The 23,464-nt window shown below is 39.7% G+C and overlaps 3 protein-coding genes across 5 annotated transcripts; 2 read left to right on the top strand and 1 right to left on the bottom strand.

Moving 5' to 3' along the window:
- The first annotated feature begins 222 nt into the window (after nt 1-222).
- Nucleotides 223-1,607, top strand: LOC117417627 (DNA-binding protein inhibitor ID-1-like). The gene is made up of 2 exons (XM_034029779.3): nt 223-790; nt 1,007-1,607. Exons 1-2 carry the CDS (start codon nt 428-430, stop codon nt 1,040-1,042), a joined length of 399 nt encoding a protein of 132 aa, XP_033885670.3. The 5' UTR covers nt 223-427; the 3' UTR covers nt 1,043-1,607.
- Nucleotides 1,608-6,906: 5,299 nt separating this feature from the next.
- On the bottom strand, nt 6,907-10,864 carry LOC131698585 (MRG/MORF4L-binding protein-like). Of its 3 annotated transcripts, none has more exons than XM_058990921.1 (6): nt 10,642-10,864; nt 9,623-9,744; nt 9,058-9,139; nt 8,680-8,774; nt 8,534-8,570; nt 6,907-7,748 (listed from the first exon to the last, which is right to left on the bottom strand). In XM_058990921.1, exons 1-6 carry the CDS (start codon nt 10,775-10,777, stop codon nt 7,555-7,557), a joined length of 666 nt encoding a protein of 221 aa, XP_058846904.1. In that variant the 5' UTR covers nt 10,778-10,864; the 3' UTR covers nt 6,907-7,554. The 3 variants fall into 3 exon arrangements, with proteins under 3 accessions (XP_058846904.1, XP_058846903.1, XP_058846900.1); XM_058990920.1 differs by having other exon boundaries at nt 8,700-8,774; nt 10,642-10,862; XM_058990917.1 differs by lacking the exon at nt 8,534-8,570 and having other exon boundaries at nt 8,700-8,774; nt 10,642-10,862.
- Nucleotides 10,865-12,232: 1,368 nt separating this feature from the next.
- LOC131698584 (elongation factor 1-alpha 2) lies at nt 12,233-20,301 on the top strand. The gene is made up of 8 exons (XM_058990916.1): nt 12,233-12,418; nt 14,014-14,208; nt 15,612-15,791; nt 16,213-16,509; nt 18,326-18,476; nt 18,926-19,182; nt 19,479-19,713; nt 19,953-20,301. The coding sequence occupies exons 2-8, from the start codon at nt 14,065-14,067 to the stop codon at nt 20,078-20,080; spliced, it is 1,392 nt and encodes a 463-aa protein (XP_058846899.1). The 5' UTR covers nt 12,233-12,418; nt 14,014-14,064; the 3' UTR covers nt 20,081-20,301.
- Nucleotides 20,302-23,464: the final 3,163 nt, after the last annotated feature.

The following is a 23,464-nucleotide window of genomic DNA, read 5'->3' as shown; positions in this document are numbered from 1 at the left end:
TCACCCATAAAAACACACATTTGTTTCCATTTGTAACACCATCCCCTGACAGATTGTAAACCTTGACAACCGCTCCAACTTCTCATTGGCTCAAACCAGGACGCTTTCCCTGCCCACTTTTCCGAATCCTCACTCTCTCATTGGTCGCTCGGGGCACGTATCACTGTACTAGGCCCCTCCCAGAAAGCCGGCAACAGAAATAAATACCAAACGCCGGGCAGTGCTTCATTACAACACTGTAATCGCCAGAGGGAGAGAGACAGAAAGGTAAAAGAAAAATACAACAAGAAGCAGGAAACATCTTTCAACTGCTGCCTTTGCTACTTATTATTTTATTTTCCATCTTCGACATACCAACCTTCGCCGTGTGCGTTTTTGCTTTGAGTCCACAAACTTACTTTGGCACTACCCCCACCACCAAGTCAACATGAAAGTCGTCGGATCTACCTGCACCCTGAAGAGCAAGGTTAGCAGCGAGGACATGGCGAGGTGCCTGTCAGAGCAGAGCCTGGCCATCTCCAAATGCAAGCTGCCGCTGCTGGACGAGCACATGAGCGTCTTCCTCGACATGAACGGATGCTACAGCAAACTGAAAGAGCTGGTGCCCACTCTGCCACCCAACAAGAAGGCGAGCAAGGTGGAGATCCTGCAGCACGTCATCGACTACATCTGGGACCTGCAGGTCGAGCTTGACTCCCCGGGGTTGGCACGGGCACAGGGCGCAAACAACTCCCCGCTGACCCGCTCACCGCTGACCACCCTGAATGCCGAATTAGGCATTACCGTTGAGGTAAATATCTTTAGAACTGTTTAAATCTAACGTCACAAGTCAAAACTAAACGCAAACTGCCAAATAACAGCGTGTTCTACAATACAGGATTAACTTCTGTGGTCGTTATTACTAGGTTCATAACTGTACTCGGTTGATAAGTCCTGTAACAAGTGGCCATCTGTTTGCACGGTTAAACTTACGGTCTGTTTTTTTCTATTTGTGTTCCCTTTTCAGAATGGTTGCGCAGATGACAGAATCCTGTGCCGTTGAGTTCGCATCAGGAGTTGACTAGAGAATCTACGTCTTCAGAAAAAAATAAGGAAATAAACTGAACAAGGTGTTGTCGAGTGACGGTTCGTCACTCCTTTAACCTTGACCTAGCATGGAAGTAGAAAGCGTCCTACAGTAGATGAGTGTATAAGACTGTTAACGCGAATTGGCAAGGGGGTTGCCCCACGAACACCTCACTGCTAAAGAGCTCACTTTCCGCTCACCAGCCAGTTAAGCTGGGACCCGGGACATCGCTTCTGGACCTGTAGCTTGCGGGAGCAGTAGCAGCTCCTTCAGAAACTGGTGTCGTTTTCATGAACAGCATCGCAATCGACAGTCCAGTGGGTGTTTCACATTGACTTTTACAAGACAGACTTTGTTTTTTTAAAGTTTACATGTAGGAGAGATGATATGTTTTGTAAAAAATGTTAACTTCTCAGATTCCTGAGAGCTTTTATATATTGTATTGTATATTACAATGTCTTACGATGTGAACTTTATATTGTTTTTTTTACAATGTATTCAAATGGTGTTTTTATTAAAACAAAATTATTTTGAAAATTGAGTTATTTTTTGGGGTGTGCTTTATTTATTTGTTTATTTTTTTTAACAATTAACACTGGCCACACAAAGAGTGCGATAATGACAAATGATTAACTGCCAGGCTGATCTGCTTTTACTGTATTGCAATAATGCAAAGTGCATCACCATTAAACTTTGCATGGGCTCAAGCAAGCCATACACGATGTTTCATTCAAATACAACATTTTAACAATACATATTTAGTGACCTTGCTGAGCACAAGAAAAAACGATACCGTAAGTCACATGATACATACACAAAGTTACTCAAAAATAAAATATTTCAACGATATAAAACGCACAATACATAAGAGCGAGGGAAGAATTAAGTATTCACACAACTTAAAACTCCTGTATTAATCCTATAGCAAACACATCTTCCACCCGTGCACGATTAAAATCTTCATACACACCTTGAAAATAGTGCACATTTTGCTGCTGCTGCTGCATGCAAAAAAAATACAACTAGAACACACTGCACAGGAAAAGCTTTGACTGCTTTCCAGCAATATTAAAGAAAAATCTTACATTGCATCACCTTAAATAATTCTTTTATCTATCTATCTATCTATCTATCTATATCTATATGTGTGTTATTTGAGGCAACTGTGACATGAGAGGAAGATAAGATATACTGCACTATAGACTACTTAAAAACGATAAAAAAAAAGTTAACTTCTTAACTGAACACATGAAAAGTGCAACAATTTCTTAAGGCGAATTGGTTAACGTTTTATTTTAAAGAGTTAAAAAGTTCTGCAATACCTCATTCTTCAATCTGATTTGTATCAAAACACACAAACTTATTTTTTGTATTATTGTTGCCATTATATCGTGTGTGTGTGTGTGTGTGTGTGTGTGTGTGTGTATGTGTCTGTGTGTGTGTGTATGTGTGTGTGTGTGTGCATACTGCATGAAACAACACAAGATGAAGATGATGTTTATATTTTGGAAACTTTCTTAATTCTCAATACAACTCAAAACAAAACCTTTGTACTTTCGATTTTTAAATAGGTAGTTTTAGTTTCTTAGCAAGTGATGCTAGTTTTTGATCTCTAAAATAATTACACATATGGCAACCCAAAACAACCGAAACTTTTATATGAAATTCATTTATGTACATGTTAACTACTTCATTATTATTATTATTATTATTATTATTATTATTATTATTATTATTATTATTATTATTATTATTATTATTATTATTATTATTATTATTCATGATTACATAACACATGCTCTTCAAATTATATATATAAATAGAGTTAAAAAAATGCACAAAAATGGTCTTGTCAAAGTTCAGGGCAATCTGTCCTTCACAGTAAAAAATCTCCCCTCCTCTCTCCCCCCTCCTTTCTCTCCCTCTCTCTCTCAAGCAGTTCTTGGCTGAGGTCCCGGCCCATCTGCAGCCTGGCTCTCGGATTAGTGTTTGTTAATGTTTCAATCAGCTGTGTGCTCAGGAATGTGGAGCTATTTAACCTGAACTTCCCCAGGTGTGGAGAGGCGCCGCTCAGTCTGGGTCCGCCTGCCCTTCCCTGCCCTTGGCACAATACTATCACACAAACACAATCACACATTGGCTTTGCTTTAAAACATGACTGCGCCAGCTGTGTGGATCGCACTGCAGGAGAACTGGAACAACATTGCACCAGGGAGATAAAATAAATCTTACAATGAATTGCCGTTTCTTTAACGAACAGTTAACCATTGCCTGGCCAAAAACAAAGCACTCCTTTATCCGTGTCTGCCAGAAGGGAAGAGAGGTTTATTACTTTCGTAATATTGAGATGCTTTTTGTTTTCCACAAAGTTGACTTGTACTGTTGAAATGTTTTGTAATCTTTAGAATATATCCACTGTAAAACGAACCGAAAGCAAAAGAAATCATTGAGATAAACCACCCCTCTCCATAACCTTTATAGCTAGCGCTATAATAAAGTATTAAACATCATTATACTATTGCTCAAATGAAACAGTACACTATATTACAGCATTACAAAGTAGGCTACGTTTTTAAAAGTGAAATCGCAAATTGTATAAAATATGATAGATTCATAACGTTTTATAACGAAATCGATCTCATTATAATAACATGTCGTTTATTTAAACAAGCATGACTGACAAACAGAACAAGATCACTTCTTTTTTTTTTTTTGCACAGACAAACAAGTACTGTAATACCCATAGCCAAAACGTGTCAGGGTACAGTACGCATATACACAATAAAATACAAACTACCAATACTACACACATATTTAACATTGCTGTGCTGCAATGCTCAGAACAGTACCGAAAAAGCTACCGGCTGCGTTAATCATGAGTCACGTTTTAGAATCCTAAATATGTCATCACCCTTTTTTTTATATACAATTAATACTGTATAGTATTCAATATACATTAGCGAGTTAAACCTCGAAACCAGAACACCTCTTTTCCAGGAATATAACCCAGTATATCATACAACACACAAGCCAACCAAAAAGCAAAAGCGAATGATGTTATTCCAGCTTTTAAAAAGTGTATAATAAAGTAACCAGTATAAAAGACCGGGTAACAGTTTGGGTTAAATTTCAATGCAAAAATATTTTAATTTCTAATATATCGTTTACTATTTAAATGTCTCTACATTGTCGAGTAATTGCCTATATACAGCATTGGCATTCATTTCGTCAGATCTAAATGTTAGCTTTTACGGCATTAGGTTGTGGAGCCCTTTAGTGGTAGGACACGATTACTACAGAATAATCGCGTATTATTATTATTATTTATTTCTTAGCAGACGCCCTTATCCAGGGCGACTTACAATTGTTACAAGATATCACATTATTTTTACATACAATTACCCATTTATACAGTTGGGTTTTTACTGGAGCAATTTAGGTAAAGTACCCTGCGCAAGGGTAGAGCAGCAGTGTCCCCTACCAGTGATTGAACCCACAACCCTCTGGTCAAGAGTCCAGAGCCCTAACCACTACTCCACACTGATGCCCGTAGCCAAGAATGTCACCATTACTGTGCTTCAGACTGTTTAAAATGGTCCCATGGACATTTTTGTTTTAACACTACTGTTAAAGCGTATTATTCTTATTGTTATTAGTACTGTCTTAGCATTACACAAATCTTCCTACTTTTACTAATAAATACAACATAATTACACTATTCGGTATTATCTTTTATTATTATTATTATTATTATTATTATTATTATTATTATTATTTATGCATTTATCAGACGCCTTTATCCAAGGCAAATTACAGATGTTACAAGGCAATACAAGATTACAATGCAAAATCTATATTTCAGAGCTTAATGCCAATTTAGTTTCTACAAGGGTGCCCTCTTGTGGAAATATTATGGTGGTGAAACAGAAGTACGACCTGTCAGCTCCCGAAACCATCTCCAGTAAGGGACAGATAACTATTGAAGCAGGCAAATTGGTAAAGCGCCCTTTGGATATCTGCAAGACAGACAGAAATAACTAACATTCAAGCCCAAGGAGAGCAAGCAGGGAAGCCAGACAGTGTCCTTGCCCTTGGGACAAGTTGCCCTTTTAAATGATAAACAGAAGCATAACGTGCTGCACAATACATAAGGGTGTGCAATCAAATCTAACAAAGCTGCAGATTATCTGATACAATTTTAGCATTTTTTCGTTCTTTCGTAATGTATAAAAATAACAATAAGCAGCATTCCAGCTAATATCTTCATTATGAGAACCAATGAAACATAGTTATAGCATTCCAAAGACGAATACAGGCGTTAGAGCTGTTGAAATAATATTCTCTTGTTGAAAGCTTTAGACAAACATGTGCCTACTTGATTTAATAACCTTATAACCCCCCTGGAATAAACCATTGCAGGGTTTATTTTCAGAGCACTTTACAGCCCCGGGCGATCACCGAGGATTACCACTGAAAAAGCACTTGATGCAATTCAGGTGGATTCATAGATTCTGTAAATATGCCCTAAAAAGTCTGCTGTGGTTTATCAACATTTAGTCCAATCAGTGTAGTGAAAGTACGACAACATATAATTTACAATCAATTAACTAACTACTTACCACTGCCTACTGCTTGTGTTTTGAGAATAGAACAAGAATGGTTCCAGTATTCACTTTGCTAGGTAATGTTTACTGCTGCTCAGAGATGTGTGGAGGATTAGGGAGAAGGCACCTGTTCTCCTAGAAGTATGCAGTACCTACATATTTATTTAATTTACTGTTTTGTATTGATAAAGGGTTACCAGTAAAAGACAGTTGGAAAACATGTCTGCAGCTGTATATTATTACCACAGCTGCCCACATCTTAAACCCTCCAATAAATGTGTATAGCAAAATAATCAAATGAGTTTGCGTGCAGTGCCAAGACTGAGCCAAAATAAAATGAAACAAAGTATTATGGGCTTTCAAATAAATGTTTAATAAAACATGCTTAAAATGAAATTGTTAAATCATTAAAAAAAAAAAAAAAAATTAAATATGACAAACAATGGACAATTCAAGTATTGCATGTATATCTGTATAAGAAAAGATTAACAAATAAATTCAGGGCTAGCTGTACTGATAACTTTAAGTGGTTTGATATTATGTTTTTGCTGCTCTACAACACAAAGACTCTACAAAAAAATGGTACAAATTTACAAACAGAAGACAAACAAGCAAATACCAGAGCCTGTAAATATCCTGCCAGGCTCCAGTAACACTTGTGAACAGACCAGATTTAATTCATTTGAAAGAAAATCAGCACTGTTCACCATACCTGTACAAATAAAATGAAAACTGTGAGCTTAGTGAACATGTGAAGAATTTCATGTACATGAGTCTGCCGCGGCACACTCCAACATCACAGAATCGAACTGAAAACAAGGGTCCAAATGTTTAAGATGCACTGCTGCATTTATCCGATACACTTCAGCTCAGGTTAAAGTTGAAAATGTATCAAAACCGCTCTCCAATAGGAGTCTTATTTCTATCCCTGATGAAATGGATATAAAAAAAAGAAAGGAAAACCAGGCATTCTGTTCCAAAAATGATTAAAAATAGAAAAATCACTTGGTGCCAGTAGTAGAACTTGCACTGAAATGAACTATGCAATAGACTTTCATTACACATGGGTACACTTTTGAGAACAAGAGTGTTTGCCTCCCTGACTTACAAGTGCGTTTGTATATGGAACGACCAAGACTTATTTGAAGTGTCTTCTATAGCATGTCAGTGTTCAAGACAAAGGAGGCATAATAATGGTCGCCCACAGCTGCAAATAGATATTGAAAAATGATTTAAAAAAAAAAAAAAAACATTATCACACTGAAAGAATGCATCATCTTGTAATAATACAGCTTAAAATGGTTATAAACATCTGTATCTTATGCAGTATTAAATAACAGAGGCAATTTTGTATTGTACCGTCTTCCTCGTTATATTTTGTTTAGTTGCGGTTTTGCTGTTGTTACAGAGATTGAAATAAGACTCCCACTGCACTGTACAGACCCAGTATGTGAAATTTACAGTGTGTTTAGTTAAACGAAAGTTTTATTTATAATTCAGAGCTGCATTATCTTCAACGAAGGGTAGTGCACAGGGTGACCACACTGTCTGAGTAGATTCTTAATTCCAGTTTACTTACTACTGGGGAGATCAAGTAGAGGCATTAGGAAATGAAATAAACAAAAAGGTGGTTTCAGATAATACAAAACAGGTGGACCAGTTACACTCAGACCTATCAGAAGCCTTGGAACAGTCTGACATTATCCAGCTACACAATGGAGCTACGTGGATAGATCTTAGGTAACTTCTACAAACAAGCAATCAGATCCTCGGCTTCAGATTAGATATTGGAAAGGTATCCAGTTTCCCTCCTGTGTTATTTCACGCCCCCCTTTTTCAAGAAGCGTGGCTCTCTTCTGCGGCTGCTGTTTGGTGGCGTTCATGTTACGTCCTGCGCCGCTTGGCCCCGCTCGGGCTGGAGGGGTTACTGTTTGCGTTCAACACTTTCTCAGTCACTCGGTTCCGCTTCCGCTTGTCTGCAGCCTCCTTCGCTGCATTCTCACTTGAGCCCTTCTCTCTGTCTTTCTCCTTTTCTTTGCTGCTGGCCTTTTCTGCCAGTTTCACAGAGCAGTTGCTCCCTGCAAGGATCAATGTTATAACATTTAAGTGTGACATACATATGTACTGGTACCTCCACTATATCCCAATCGCCGGGGGAATAGACACGCGAGGTGAAGAGCAAAGCAAATTGGACGCTCGTGGACAGTGTTAAGTGTGAGGTGAGATCAATGCTCAGCATTAAAAAATGAAGTGATCCTCAGGACATCCTGGGGACCAGAAAAGGGAATTAAGAAACACTGAGCACTCCTTTGAATCATGAATATTTTTAAAAGTCACTGTCTTGGTCATAAAGAAGATTAACATTTGCAGTTTAAAATTGCCATGACAAAGAATATTCACACCGCAGACCAAAAAAATAAATAAATACAAAAATCAGATGAGGACCAAGATGGAGGTGGTAATTTTCTCCCTCCAAAATAACATTTGAGCTCCCAGTCAATTCCTCAAATCCCTTATGAACAACGGAACAATTTCAACCTTTCACAGATTCAGTGTATTGTGATATACTGACAGGTCTAAGTTTGTCACACCTGTTCTTTAGATAAAGGGGGGGTGGGGGAGCTTTAAGTGTACTGTACTTAAACTATACAGAGGCACACCAAGATCTCCAATTGTGCATCCAGTTAATTTACGAGACCATGTTGCACTGCGTTGGCCTAACAACAAGGTGGCTACAATATCTGCCGTCTGAAAACCTGGTGGTACCTGCTCCAAATAAAAGGTCATGTGCTGTAATAGTATGGTTTCTCAAACGAGGTCATACCCTGTTGGTGGAACAGAGTGAATCATATTCTGCCCATACCTCTCAACCTCCTGGCCAGCCAATGTGGGACACAGACCTTAAAAATGAAAGATAAATGGCCATAATGAGCGTCACTGTTTTCTGATAGCACAATGCGCCAAAGTGCTGTATTACCACAGCCAATATCGAAGTGAAAACAAAGAGACACCTTGAGAATATGAAATACCTTCTTCTACTAATGCTGGCTGCTCCACTTCTTCTTTGATCTCCTCTCTAGTTTCTTCTTCAATTCCAACTTTTCCTGCAACAGCAATTACCATTAATTATTTTTCTGGGATATTAAAAGCATAAGCAATAGTTAGCAGGGAAAGAAAAAAAAAAGACCCAGATTGCATAGCAGGTTAATCCATTCCAGGAACATGAAATTAATTCAAGCAGAACAAAACACTGGACAGCGCCTTCATCAGTGTAATTCCAGGATATACTAAGAGCTGGATTAACGACAAGCTCAGGTGAACCTCATTAAACATTAATATTACTGATCATTCTTTTCATTTCAATACCAAGTCCCAGTCCATTCTTACCTTCTTTTACTTCCTGAATGATATCATCTGGAAGAACAAAACTTTTCTCAGAGTTGGGGAAAGGCAAGATTTCTGATTCATGCTAGATTAAGAGAAAGAGATTTTAGTGTAAAAATGTACATCCTTAATTTTCAACTAAAACAATAAGATTCTGCTGGTTTAGGTCAAGTTAACCTCTTCTCATACTAGTGTTCAAAATGAGTGCAACACTGTCCAGAATAATATATTTGATAAATTGCATCAGTTTAGACGGTTTAGGAGCATTTATATATTCTAAAGCAGGGAACTTTAATCAACCATGGAAAGCACAGCAGTCTGCTATTAAAAACAATGTTGTCTAGACTTCAAAGTATACAGTCAACTTAAATATAAAATTATATTTTAAATATATACAGCACAATCCCAGACTGTTAATGAAATATTTCTACATTTCCATAAATAACAAAAATATTGGTTACAACACCAGGTTTACTTTTTCCATCGCATACATTTGCAATGTGCTTAAATGGATCTCAAAAGAAACGGCCACTTAACACCTGCTTTAACCAACCCACTGCATACTCACCAGCGCCTGCATGTCATACATTGTCGCCAAATGATCCCAGATGACTTTAGACGGCACCTGGCGCCCAATATTCTGGCTGAATTTATCCCGAATGCAGATCATGTGGAAATGACGATTTACACCTGCAACGATGAAAACAATCCGATATGAGATCGGGGAGCATTTTTATATGGTGCTAAAATATCTGCAAAAGAAAGAAAAATATATTTATGCTTCCTGCAATGGTTTCATTCTTCTTTAAGGCTTTTTACCAGTACCCATTTCCCCCCACTGGGGGTCAAGTTGTTAGAACCCTTTAAGGTACAAGGGACATGTATGTCCCACAAATAAAAATGACAACCAAGTTTAACATTTACTGATAGGTTGGATCTGGTCATCCACATGGTCAGTTTCCTCGTGATACCTGAGTCAGTCTGTTTACAATTACTTTAGGCAGCTGTTGTCCTGCCGATAAATCTGTAGACGCGCAGGTAAACGTGAGGGGGGTTGCTGTGGCGCGCTGTTGTTGTTTACAGTGTCATGACATGCGCTTCTGTTTGAAACACAAAATACATTTTGAAGTTTGCACATCTCCAGAACTTTTCCGCAAAAAAAAAAAAAAAAAAAATAATGGAATTGGAAACATCTGAAAATTCCAAATCAAAATGGAAACCGCGAATAATTTAGTCTCCGTATCAACTAAAAAATGTTTTATTACGGGTCTCAACTAAAGACACGATCTGTATTGTCCAGGTTAATACATACCAAATAGTATTTAGTGTAATGCCTCCATTTTAAATACTTAATACGAAATAATCGTACGTTTTTGTGTGCGTTTATATGAAAAAAAAAGTGCCTTGTATTCAGGCCATGGCTACAAAACAACACCGTACGTCAATGACGAATCAATGTTTTGCTCCAACCTAAGCCGGGCAAGCACTACTCCTTAGGATGAACTTTCTACTCCAGCCCGATGATTCAAAGGCCTCTCGAGTGCTAGCCGCGAATACCTACTCGTACTTTTAATTTTGTAACCTCACCTACGGGTTTGTGGCCTAGCATGGCATGAAACAGGCACACCTCTACCTCCTGACTCCAAATCACCGACTCTTCAATTGGACTGGAGCCGGAATCCGCTTGTTTTTCATCGGCAGGAATAGCTTCTGCTTCCCCCATTTTCTGTGATTAAATAAAGCAAACCGGAAAGCACGGCAGTGTTTCTGTTTACCAAAGTTGTTGCTGCAGTGCCCCCTTACGACCTTAAGAGCATCTGCCGGCCAACTAACCATCACATCATCAACTTGTTATTATTATTATTATTATTATTATTATTATTATTATTATTATTATTATTATTATTATGTTTGATGCCGTTCATGCGGAATGTGCAGTATATGAATCACATTGACATGGGTTTTAATGTAGTTTAATATTTTTGCTGAAGTGAAAAGAGCATTCTTTTGTTTTAAAATCTAACGTCAAGCACTGGCTAAGTAATCAACCATGCTTATTATAAGAAAGCACAATGGAGTTATTTTTTCGTATTTTGTGTTGCATTTTCTGAATAATATTAATGTCCACGCTTCCTGTGTTAAATGTTGCTTTCTGACTTCCTAACAAGGTATTCACAGGCGTGTTCTGCTTTGCGTTTTTATTATAAGAGATTGTTCATTTAAATGAATCTTTCTAGCATTAGTTCAAGATGAACGACTCATTAGTGAAGAAATATCACTGCTGTTGAACCTTGAGCTATACTTCAGATCTTGATCTGTTATCAGATGTGCAGAAATGTTGCCATATCTTTAGTCTTGCCCTCCATCTAAGTTGGAGGGTTACCAACTAGTTGGATACACAGGGAGTCCACCTTCTCAGTTGATTTTTCTCATTGCTTCTGAAGGCAGTGCACATAGCTGGTATAGATGTGTAAGGCATCAATATGAGAGTATATATATATATATTTACTAAGTTTTACATAGCACACAGCGCCACATGGCAGCATTTTGTAACTGCAGTTTATATGACTTTAATTGCAAATTAGCAGACAGTGCCACCAGGTGGTCGTTTGAAAAGGGCAAAGTTGTTTTTATTTCTGTACACCTACAGACTGGTGTGTCTTTAGAACTCTCTTTATCCTACTCACATTCTGCCTCCCTCCTCCACTATCTCAGAGCACAGGCAGTGTAGAAATAAAACACTGCCTAGGGCCATTACAGCTTCACTATTCTTTTGCCGACTCGGACATCAAAAAGTAAGGGCAACTTTGTGTCATCATAAGTTTTAAATGTGGCCCTACCTACGCTTTCGCTGCATGAACTGAATGACGTAACTCAGAGATATGGTACAGAGGGGCTACCAAGATTTGCAATCGTTTAATACCATTTCACAGGACTACACAGGAATATGGAGCAGCCCACACAATTTAATTAATGCATACTTATATGAGGTGGTAATATGTGGCGAGTTGTTTCCCTCAATTGCGATGTATCTCAGTTACTGTACATTACTAATCAGACAGACAGACAGAAAGGGTTGCCTGGGTATTGTGCCAGCATTTCTGCCCTGCCCCTTTTTTGGGTAAGTTCACCAGGCGCTGTGAATTGCTATGCTGAAACACTTCTTCACCATCCTGCAATCAGCTCTCTCCTGCAGCAGTTGTCTCACTGCAGTCTTTCCCTTTCCTCCTCTGCTACCGCATTGCTGTATTACAGGGGGTGCCCACATTGCGCAGGCTAGACCAATGCTTCAACCCCCTCCCAGGGACATAAAACTGCCAGGACTGGAGCTAGTAGTCCCTGCTGTCTGAGATCGCAGCTACAGGTAAGAAACAATGTACATATACTGTACCATAACAACTTCTACAGCATTGGGGCTCTTACTCTTATTCGTATTGTATTCAAATATAGCCATGAAGCACCTAGAACCTGCTCCCATGCTCCTGGGTACCTGCTGGGGATAAAGGCTAGCTAAGAGACATGTTGTCAGAATGTTGAAATACTCTAGCACCTTCAAAGGCAAAAGGTAGACACAAAATGCTAATGAATGTGAAACATTAGCCGGAACTGTCTTTCAATATTCTCAATTAGCAGGATAATGCTGTTCGTATTTATAGGAGTATATAGATCAGATAGAGTCGCAGCATTGTTAAGATATGATGTTTTCTGTTTTCATGCAGCTAAGGGGCACACAAAAAGGAACACGGTTTGAAACGTAATAATAGTTGACAAAAACTATTAATTTTTTTTTTTTAATTAAAAATAGGACTTCAATAACAGTGCATCTATTCCTGCTATTAAATATTGTAAACATATACTAATGTAGTGGTATCCAGTACATATCAATATATAACTTATATTAAAATGTTTACCTAAATATTATATGATATGGATAACCGTACCGATACAAAAATGTGTTTGTGACTGAGTTGCATGTCTAAATGTGCCCTTTGGTTATGTTTCTGCATTTATTTAAGGTAACAGATTTTTCCTGGCTCAGGGTTCGACCTCCAAAAACAAAAAAAAAAACATAATATGATTACAGGATTATGAGCATCCTGGATTTCTTCTTATCAAATGATGACAATGGTAATTACTGCCTCCAGATATAAATAGAAACTCTAGTGGCGTAGGTATAGCTCAGTTACAGGGGGACAGACAATAACAACATGGAGAAATGATCTATCTATCTATCTATCTATCTATCTATCTATCTATCTATCTATCTATCTATCTATCTATCTATCTGTCTGTCGAGCTATCTGTGTGACTTCTAGAACCAAGGACTTAACAACAAAGCAGCAGAGATGAAAACAGGGTTCGTTTTGTTTTTGCAGTACCCTACTGTTCTATTTGTTATACAGGCCAGCCACATACTACAGTCTTAGACATATTTACATGTAAAAGAAATGCTAATAATAGATACTGTAATTTAGACATAGAGATAAGAATTAACATTGATCTGGAAAGGGATGAGTTAAACTGTGCCTGCTGGCTTGTGTGGTCCTTATTATTGGTTTGTTTTGCAGCTGGATTTAGAAATAGATAGCACTGTTATATCTGTACCCTCTCTTACTGTCTCTCTGGAGGAAAGAAACATTGAACAGTTCTTTCAGAATAGCAGCACAAAGCAAGTTAATGTTCATGTCGTGGGGTTAGGAACAACTCCATTAGAATCAAAGGCAAACAATAACACGTTGAAAGGGGTGGGGGAGGGGTTATTTACATTCAAAATGATTTGATCTGTTCATGCTCTAATATTCATCTGGTCACAAACACGTCTTAATAATTGTCTGCAATATATATTTAACCATTTTTGACCAAAAATCTTTATTTTAAGTATGTGAAATAGAGGTACTTGATGTAGATTCACCACTTGCTGCTTCACGCCTGTTTCAATCTCACTTGTCCACACTCTAGCCTCTATATCATATAGTACTGCCCCTTGCCTCCAAAGACCAGTGCTGCAGAATGGGAAAAGAGAAGACCCACATTAACATTGTGGTCATCGGCCATGTGGATTCTGGCAAGTCCACCACCACTGGTCACCTCATCTACAAATGTGGAGGAATTGACAAGAGAACCATTGAGAAGTTTGAGAAGGAGGCTGCTGAGGTGAGTGTGGTGGTAGAGCCTGGGGATGGTATCCCTTTCATAGCAGACACATACCAATAATTACTTCAAAACACTCAATCCAAAATCAAAGGCAAAACTTATAAGAACCAAGTGAAGCAGACGAACGATTCAGCTAGGGCATTCTTCAGTGTACTCATATAATTACAGATGAGTTCAGTACCGTACAAGGCTAGATTCTCCAGGCTTTTTTTAACGACATTTGTATGATATTTTCAGAAAGAAAAAAAATATTATTATTATTATTATTATTATTATTATTATTATTATTATTATTATTATTATTAGCTTTAGAATTATAATTGGGTTTTTTTCCAATTCTGTAGGAAAGTATGGAGATTTGATATTTTTGCCTACCATTGCAAACGATACTGTAAAACATGTTACAACACATAGAACTTTTGAGAAATACTAGGTTAGGTTGTGTTCATGTCCCCCCTACAGTGCATAGGCACATGTAACTTAGTATGCATAAATATACAAAGCACAATTCTGAACAGAAGCACGGACTGGACTGGACTGCAGTTAACAGTTTTCTGAAAATGCAAGTGTCCTTTTGGTTATTCTGCCTCGAAGGATGACCTCTTTTCTAATGGACTGAAGTAAAATGATCTCCATTTCTGAGACCCTTTAATGGGAACATGACCCCAGCCTCCCAGTTCATATCCAGCTCCCTCTGGAAGAGACCCTTCCAAGAGATGGGGAAAGTTTCCATTATTAGCGTCCTCATTTAGTAACCAGACTCCATTTTGCGACCCAGTGCTGCAGGCCCACTTTACTTATTAGCATCACAAGCAAAATGGAGTACAAATGCAAGCACCAGCGGATTTAATCAAATCATCTGTCTTACTGCAGGGAAGCGTGGGAGCTGTGTTTCTTTAAACTGTTTAAAGATGGCTCGAGGTCATTTGTTCTCATTGTCTTTGCTGTAATTCAATAATAACATGTTAACAATTCAGTGTGGCCACATCAAGGGACTATTTTAATGATTTGAACAGGAACAGATCTTAATTCCATCACCTTAAAATGTACAAACCTGATTTTTCTCCGATCTCAATTTACTGTAATTTAATAGTGTGTAGTAATGATAATAAGGATTAATAAAGGTGGAATTTACATACTACGGATCTAACAGGTAGTTCAGTCCTCTAATTCCTGATATGCGGCATGGTAAAAGATTTACACAATGAATTGATTTATTTAATTGATATATTGTGTAACCGGGGTCTCCAGATCAAAATCAATGGCATGGCTTGTCATTTATAAACAGACCTGGGCTACAGCACTCAGCAGCGATGAATTTTGCAACATCTAATTTCCATGGGTGTCCTACCTGCATTTCACAAACAGATCAGAGTCTAAGGGTACATGTGCCTGCCTTTCAGATGGGCAAGGGCTCCTTCAAGTATGCCTGGGTGCTGGACAAGCTAAAGGCTGAGCGTGAGCGTGGCATCACCATCGATATCTCCCTCTGGAAGTTTGAGACCTCCAAATACTACATCACCATCATTGATGCTCCGGGGCACAGAGACTTCATCAAGAACATGATCACAGGGACCTCACAGGTACAGAGCCACATGCAGAGGCAGGGATCGAGGTGGGATATGGGATGCATAATGGGATAGACACCTTATTCTGAAAATAGAAACTTATACGGCTCACATTTGCACATCACATCTGCAGTTCCTTCGGCTTCTATTTGGTTTTATGGCAACTACAGACAAAATAAAATCCTATGTAAAAATATATTTTGTGCTTCGTTTCAAGCAGATGCCATTATGGGATTTTGAGCTGTGGTTCCAAATTCATACTACATGTGTGGTTTTGGACAGTCTAATGACACGGCACTTATGAGCAGAAATATTAGTCCTCCTGTGCAGCAAATGCAGCTAATACTAATGATGATGACAGTCTTTATAATAATTTGTTTCACTGCAGTGTCTAGTGTTTGAATCTCTCACTCTCTCTGTCTCTCTCTCTGTGCAGGCTGACTGCGCCGTGCTGATCGTGGCTGCCGGCGTCGGTGAGTTTGAAGCCGGGATCTCCAAGAATGGCCAGACTCGAGAACACGCGCTGCTGGCTTACACCTTGGGGGTCAAGCAGCTGATCGTAGGGGTCAACAAGATGGACTCCACCGAGCCACCCTACAGCGAGAAACGCTACGATGAAATCGTCAAGGAGGTCAGCGCCTACATCAAGAAGATCGGCTACAACCCGGCCACCGTCCCCTTCGTCCCTATCTCAGGCTGGCACGGGGACAACATGCTGGAGCCCTCTCCCAACGTGAGTCCCTCCCGGTCCCCAATCTTTCTGTTTGGGAAGTGCAGGACCCGCAATATCATGGCTCATGGTTTATTTTTGCATCTAAAGGATGGATGTTGAGGTCTTCTTGATTGGCTTCTTAACTTTGCAGGCAGTTGTGTAATTACATTTTGTAAGCCTTTTGCAGAAGCAGCTGCTTGATATTCCTTGGAGATCCCCCATTCCAGTACTAACCAGGCCCAGCCTTACTTACAGTTTGATGAGATCAGAGGCATCTGAATTTTCAGTTGCAGTATGCTTGTTGTATCTCCTGCTGCTTGCTGGCAGAGACTCACAGTTTATTAGATGTAATTGGCAATCTTTGCACAGAAGAGGGCTTGAGATCAACAAGGACCAAAGTGCCTTTCAAACCAGTGTGCCCATTGCTAACGCAGTTTGATATCAGAGTAGTAATAAAGTCATGTGTGGTTTAATAGGTGTTGGAGACGTTTCCGTTACTCCCTTATTATTAAATCCACATCACATTTGTTTAAATACTGTTCATAAACATTAAGTTCGACTGCTGGCATCATTTTTATTATTTAATATGCCGTGAAACTGAACAACAGCATTTCAACTGCAGTGGTAATGTTCTAGAATGTCACAGGGCCTCCTCTCATTGGCAGAAGGCAGATGGCTCAGGGGTGCTAGCCAATTAAAAGCCCAGCTGATGGCCAAGTAGGAGTCAGGAGCTGAAGACAAATTATGTGATAGTAAAACAGTGGCTTAGCCAGGATTTTGTTTCGGGGATGGATGGAAATTTTTTTGATGATGCTTTACGTTTCTGTGGGTGGGGTGGGGGGTGGGGGTGGGGGGGGTGCTGGTGATGGATCACCACTGTAGTAAAATAAGACAGCTACTGTGTTGGAAGTGTAGTATAGGGTAGGCTGATCTCTTTTATGACTCTTAGTTTCAAAATACTGATAACCTCAAGAATATGTTCCAGCTTCAGTAAGGGAGAATAACCCATGTGGGATGTGAGATAATCTCCCTTAATGTTGACGGGAGGGAATCTATGAAGGTGTTTTTTTTGTATTTTTTTTTTTTTTTTTATACAAAATGTTTGACAGGCCCTTATTATTGACCACCCAAAAGCCCATATGGAAAAATGTAATTCTAGTTGAATTTCATATGAGAGCAGAGTTGTGAAGATATTCCTTTAACTGCTTGCTGTGAGAGCGAGCTGGAGCAGTGCCAGCTCACTGCAGCTAAAGGCTGGCAGCAACAGATGACACAAATACAAGAGGCAAGAACCAGCCTCCTAATGTACCCTGAATTCTGTCATCTAAAAAATCATGGACCTTTTTTCATCCAGTACAAATCATGTTAGAATATGATTATGATCAAAATATGAATATGGATATGATCAGAATATGAATTCATTAAGAATACAATTACTTGATTTAATATAGAATAAAGTATTTAGACTTAATAATAAAATAATAATGACTACTACCACTACTACGACTACTTCTACTACAAATAAATACTGTAATAAGCAATGTGGCCAGACTTTCATGTTAATCAATATAATTGTCTATTCACTGGGTGTCACTGTTGCATAACAAATGACCCCACAAAAACAAACAAAATAGAATCAAAGGTAAACAATAACACCCTGAAGGAGAATTTGTTTTATCCACCAAATCAAAAATTGTATTGTGTAGAATTGGCTGCATCATGTAGAACTGGCTACTTTACAATCACATGAACGGATCCATCTTACAAAACGGAAGTTTTATTTAAAGGTTGTGTCTGAGTGAGTTGGAGAGGGTGACAGAGCTGTCCTGTGTTGTAGATGCCCTGGTTCAAAGGCTGGAAGCTGGAGAGGAAGGATCACAAAGACAGTGGGGTGACTCTCCTGGAGGCCCTCGATACTATCCAGCCCCCCTCCCGGCCCACCAACAAGCCCCTGCGCCTGCCCCTTCAGGATGTCTACAAGATTGGAGGTGGGCAATCAAGAGCAGTGAGAGGGATTTCATAACAGAGGGATGGGTTACTCAGGCAAAAACACATTCAGCGTTCAAATAATCCCTGGGAAGGAATCGCTTGCAGAAGGCCTTTTTGTCTGTGGTTCTGATTCCATGATTCTGTGGTTCTGATTCCATGGGAGACTGTGAGCTTTTAACTTTGTTGACCCCATCTGTATGGTATAGTATATACATGGAACCACAGACAAATGGCCAAACAGCAAGGTTTTCTCCAAGCAAACTCAAAGCTAATTATAGCAACATAACTCAGAACCACTGCAAACATGGTTTTATATTTTAAGGTGAAGGCTTGGGAAGACTTTCTTTCCTTTGTTCTACTTTGACACAGCTTGGTACCCTTAAAGATTCATAAACCCAGACTTGGACTCATTTCATTTTGAGTGACCTTTGTATTTTTTGCCTGGCAGGTATCGGCACAGTCCCAGTGGGCAGAGTGGAGACAGGAGTCTTGCGGCCTGGCATGGTGGTGACCTTTGCCCCCGTTAACATCACCACGGAGGTGAAGTCAGTGGAGATGCACCACGAGGCCCTGAACGAGGCGTTCCCCGGGGACAACGTGGGCTTCAACGTGAAGAACGTGTCTGTCAAGGACATCCGTCGAGGAAACGTGTGTGGAGACAGCAAATCCGACTCGCCCCAGGAGGCAGCCCAGTTTACAGCACAGGTCAGCCCCACCTGCTGGACGAAGTCTGTAACTGCATAGATTAGTGGGTTAGATTGGGATAAATAGTTACTTCCTTCTTCCTTGGATTATACAAGTGCAGGAGCACTTGTATAATCCAAGGAAGAAGGAAGTAAGTAAGCATATATAGGATGCATTATTAAAGACTGCTGGTATAGTCTATGGTGACCACTCTGATTAAGAGAAGCACAGTACCATTTAAACACCACCTGTCTTTGAAGGCCGTTATAAGACGTACGATTGTATAAAGTATGTATATATACTTTGTCTTTCTCCAGGTGATCATCCTGAACCACCCTGGACAGATCAGTGCCGGCTACTCTCCGGTCATCGACTGCCACACTGCGCATATCGCCTGCAAGTTTGCTGAGCTGAAGGAGAAGATCGACCGCCGCTCAGGAAAGAAGCTGGAGGACAATCCCAAATTCCTGAAGTCCGGCGACGCAGCCATCGTGGAAATGGTGCCCGGCAAGCCCATGTGTGTGGAGAGCTTCTCCCAGTACCCACCCTTAGGTGAGTGCACCCCACAGAGGAAGGCTTTAACAGCAGGACAGAATCCGTAACAGCAGTGTATTACACAGCAGGGCCCATTACATTTACATTTAAGCCACGCAGCTAAGAAAACGTGAGATGCACTGGCTTCAGTTGTGATGTTGTTATGCTTGAAGTAACTGCTCCCAGACTAAGGTGATACTTGCGAGAGGGATAGTAAATGAATGAGGAAATCAGTCGTGTTGTGTTCCCGTTGGCAGGGCGCTTCGCGGTGAGGGACATGAGGCAGACGGTGGCGGTGGGGGTCATCAAGAGCGTGGAGAAGAAGATTGGCGGTGCTGGCAAGGTCACCAAGTCCGCTCAGAAGGCCCAGAAAGTCGGCAAATGAATCGAGCTCTACCAGAACAACGCGGCCAGACCATCGCGCCCGCGAGACCCCCCGTACCATCTCCCCAAAGGGCATGCCCACACATCCGCTTGTAAAACACTCCTCGTCAACGACTGGATGTTGACCATTAAAGTCCAATGGAAGTTCTTTAAAAGGAAAAGCATGTTCCAGCATTTGTGAGGGTTCATGTTCATTTTACCAATAAAGTGGTACAAACACTTGATTGCGTGTGAGTGCTGTTATTTCAGTCATAACGGAGTTCATCACATTGGGTAAAAAAGCAGGTGAAAATATGAACTGAAATGAATTTCTCCATGCACGCTGGGGGGATTGTGTAAATACTTCAGTCTACTGCCCTCATAGCACCGTTTTTAATGTGTGAAATAATGGCATGAGGTATTTCCTTCACTAGAGGGCAGACACGATTCTTAAACTTGAATAAATCTTGTGTTATGGACTAATTTAGGAGGCAACAACATCCTTCTGCCATCTGAAATCTGTATATTGATTCACATTTCCTTTCATCTCGTTATTAAACAACAGCTAACAAAAAGCATATCATAATTTTTTGCACTTGGGTGTGAGTCAATTGGTACAGTATGCAATACATATCAGTAAGTTGTTCTAAATCCTCCACTCGATTACCAATCCTTACTTGAAGGATTGTAATAACCGAGACACAATGTGAAAATCTTTTGCTTTGGTTCCCATATGGAAGGAGCATACAGAGGCTCCAAATCAAGTCATCCCGGTTGGTTTGTGATGCTTGATGTGGGACATATGCTGCACTTTAACCACACTAGACCGATTGCTTAAGAAATATCTCAGTATCCCTAATAAATAATCGTCAGCTCTTTGGACAGTAATAAGCAAGACATCGATCAAGTGCAAAGGCACCGCAAATGTTATTAATTTCCTACCATAGTGTGTTTCTGCAATGATAATTACCAAGACAGGTATCACTTTTAGTTTGTACCACTTACATATCAGTTTATACAAGACAAAGTATTCACCTATATTCATTTTGCTTATTTTGAAAAAATTTCATTCCACAGTCTAAACTGTTGTTATCCATTACTTTGGGAATGGTAAATCTGCACAAATTTGAACAACTCTGGGACACTTGATGTCATTATTCATTTGAATCTGATGTATTTCTAAGCCTGCCAGCAGTTTGATACACCGAGCAATAAATCGTAGCAACTTAAAATTGCACTGGACAGTACACCTAATCCTTTCTGAAATCCCCTCTAAATCTGTATTCTTGCCTTTCAGTATTAATTACCATGTGCACGACAGATGTCTGGAGTATCTCCTGGTCAAGTGATCGGGTCAGAGCTAGTGTAACGGGAACAAGGGGAGGGTTTTTGATGTGTTTGAAAGAGTACAAAGCTGGACCATTAAAGGATTATACCTTCCTAAAGGATAGGCTGAAACCTATCCCTCCTACTCACCTGGCAGACCTTGCATCACATCAAAGCCATCTAGGCTGCCATAGTGACCCTACAGCACAGTGTGCCTGATGTGGCTAAAGTTTTTGACCAGCTCATATAATTATACATTAGGGTGAAACCAGTTTTCATTAGAGGAACTCATCTAACTGCATGATGCTGATTATTCCAAAAACAGATTCCGTTTAGACTCAACGGTTCTTTCATCTGCTCAAGTGCCACCAGTAATTATATGGTTGCCCGATCTTTCTTTCTAGACAATAAGAGGTAAAACGGTCCTTGGTTATTTCTCAGAGTGTTGTGTTCGGTTGTCCTAGACGTGTTCAAATAAGAATTGCTTTTGGCATCACAGAGTTTTGGCTTTGTTTTGTGATTGTATTGTAAGTCAGCCAGTCATGAGGTGAATTCGTTTTCATGTCAATTTTATACAGAGGAACTCCTTGGGAGATTTCTTATCAGGCCCAGCGAGAGTTTACTGGTCTGTGTTGAGCACCAACTCTGATACATTTGTCTGAAAATATACAAGGACACGCTCGCCACATTTTACAAACCTTCTGCTAAAATTAAACCAAAACCTAACACAGTGTTGTGGCTTTTGTTTTGTTTTTCAATGGGCTAATAAAACTTGTTTTAAACTTGGTTTAAAAGTTTGTTTCCTGCCCAAGCTCATTTCCTGTGCTAAAGTTATTACTAACCCCACACATACAGTATGTGCTGCATTTCTCTTCAAATTAAATTTTTATCCTACAACAGCTCTCAAAACCAGCACTGACAAGTCAAGCACAGGGTTTTGTAGAGGTCTTGTTTAATTGTAAAGCATGTCACAATAAGTTGGTATCACAGTGTGTGAATTGCATATATTTTACACCCTGATGCATTCCTCTTCAGGGTGTTATCCAGGTAAACAAACATTTTATATTCAAATCGTAATATTTTTCAACCATCTGCACGGCTAGCACGCACAGGGTCTCAGATACATTCCCTGCAGAGTGGTAATGTATTTATCACTGTAATGAAAGCAATACCAGTGCCTTGCTGTGGTATTAACACACTTCTAAGTGAAATACCGACTTCAAAGCATATGCAATTCCAGAAGACAAGACCCCACATGTTTTGCTGCTAGGCGGACGCTTGGCAAGGATTTCATTAGCAGAGCCCTGGCAAATTTTATGCAAAACAGGAAGCAGCACTGCAAAAGAGATTAATAGAGTTTACTGTCAAGTTTTCATTAGTGGATTAACAAAAAAAAAAAAAAAACTCTGCTCCTTGTCTTACTGATTAATGGAAATGACGGCTTCTAAAGCAGTGGCAGCATTTTTGCCAACACACTTATCATATTCAGACAAGTACGAATGGAGTGCCTAATTTAAATAAGCAGTGATGGATCCTTTTGTCAGTCTCTATCTTCTGCACCATGGCTGCTCTATATCTGCCTGTCTCCAAAACCTGTGAGTCTTTAAAGGCAGCGTGACACATGTAAGAAACAAAGAAGAGGCCATTCAGTTAGTTAGGCCAGGGCTGCTTGAAGACAGAACCCTGCCATGCATAAGGCAACTTCAGAATGGTCTTCTTAGCATTTTACCTGAACCTGGAGAAGTAAACCTATTTCAACTATATTAGCAAATCAACACCAGTTGTCCACACTCAACAGATTGACAATAAGATCATCCACATTTCAGTTTCAACACTGTTGGCAACTATGTTCATCTTCATCAAAGAAGGAATGAAATACATCCAGTTTGGTGGAAATGAAGTCAAGATGAACTGGACCCAAACACAGCTTTATAATATTTTTCTTGCTTCAGCTTTTTAGAGTAGTGGTTAGGGCTCTGGCCTCTTGACCAGAGGGTCATGGGTTCAATCCCAGGCGGGGGACACTGCTGCTGTACCCTTGAGCAAGGTACTTTACCTAGATTGCTCCAGTGAAAACCCA

Source organism: Acipenser ruthenus, chromosome 18 (genome assembly GCF_902713425.1).
Source record: "Acipenser ruthenus chromosome 18, fAciRut3.2 maternal haplotype, whole genome shotgun sequence".
NCBI lineage: Eukaryota > Metazoa > Chordata > Actinopteri > Acipenseriformes > Acipenseridae > Acipenser > Acipenser ruthenus.
The sequence above is the reverse complement of the archived record's forward strand: the minus strand, read 5'-3'. Positions and strand labels throughout refer to the sequence as shown.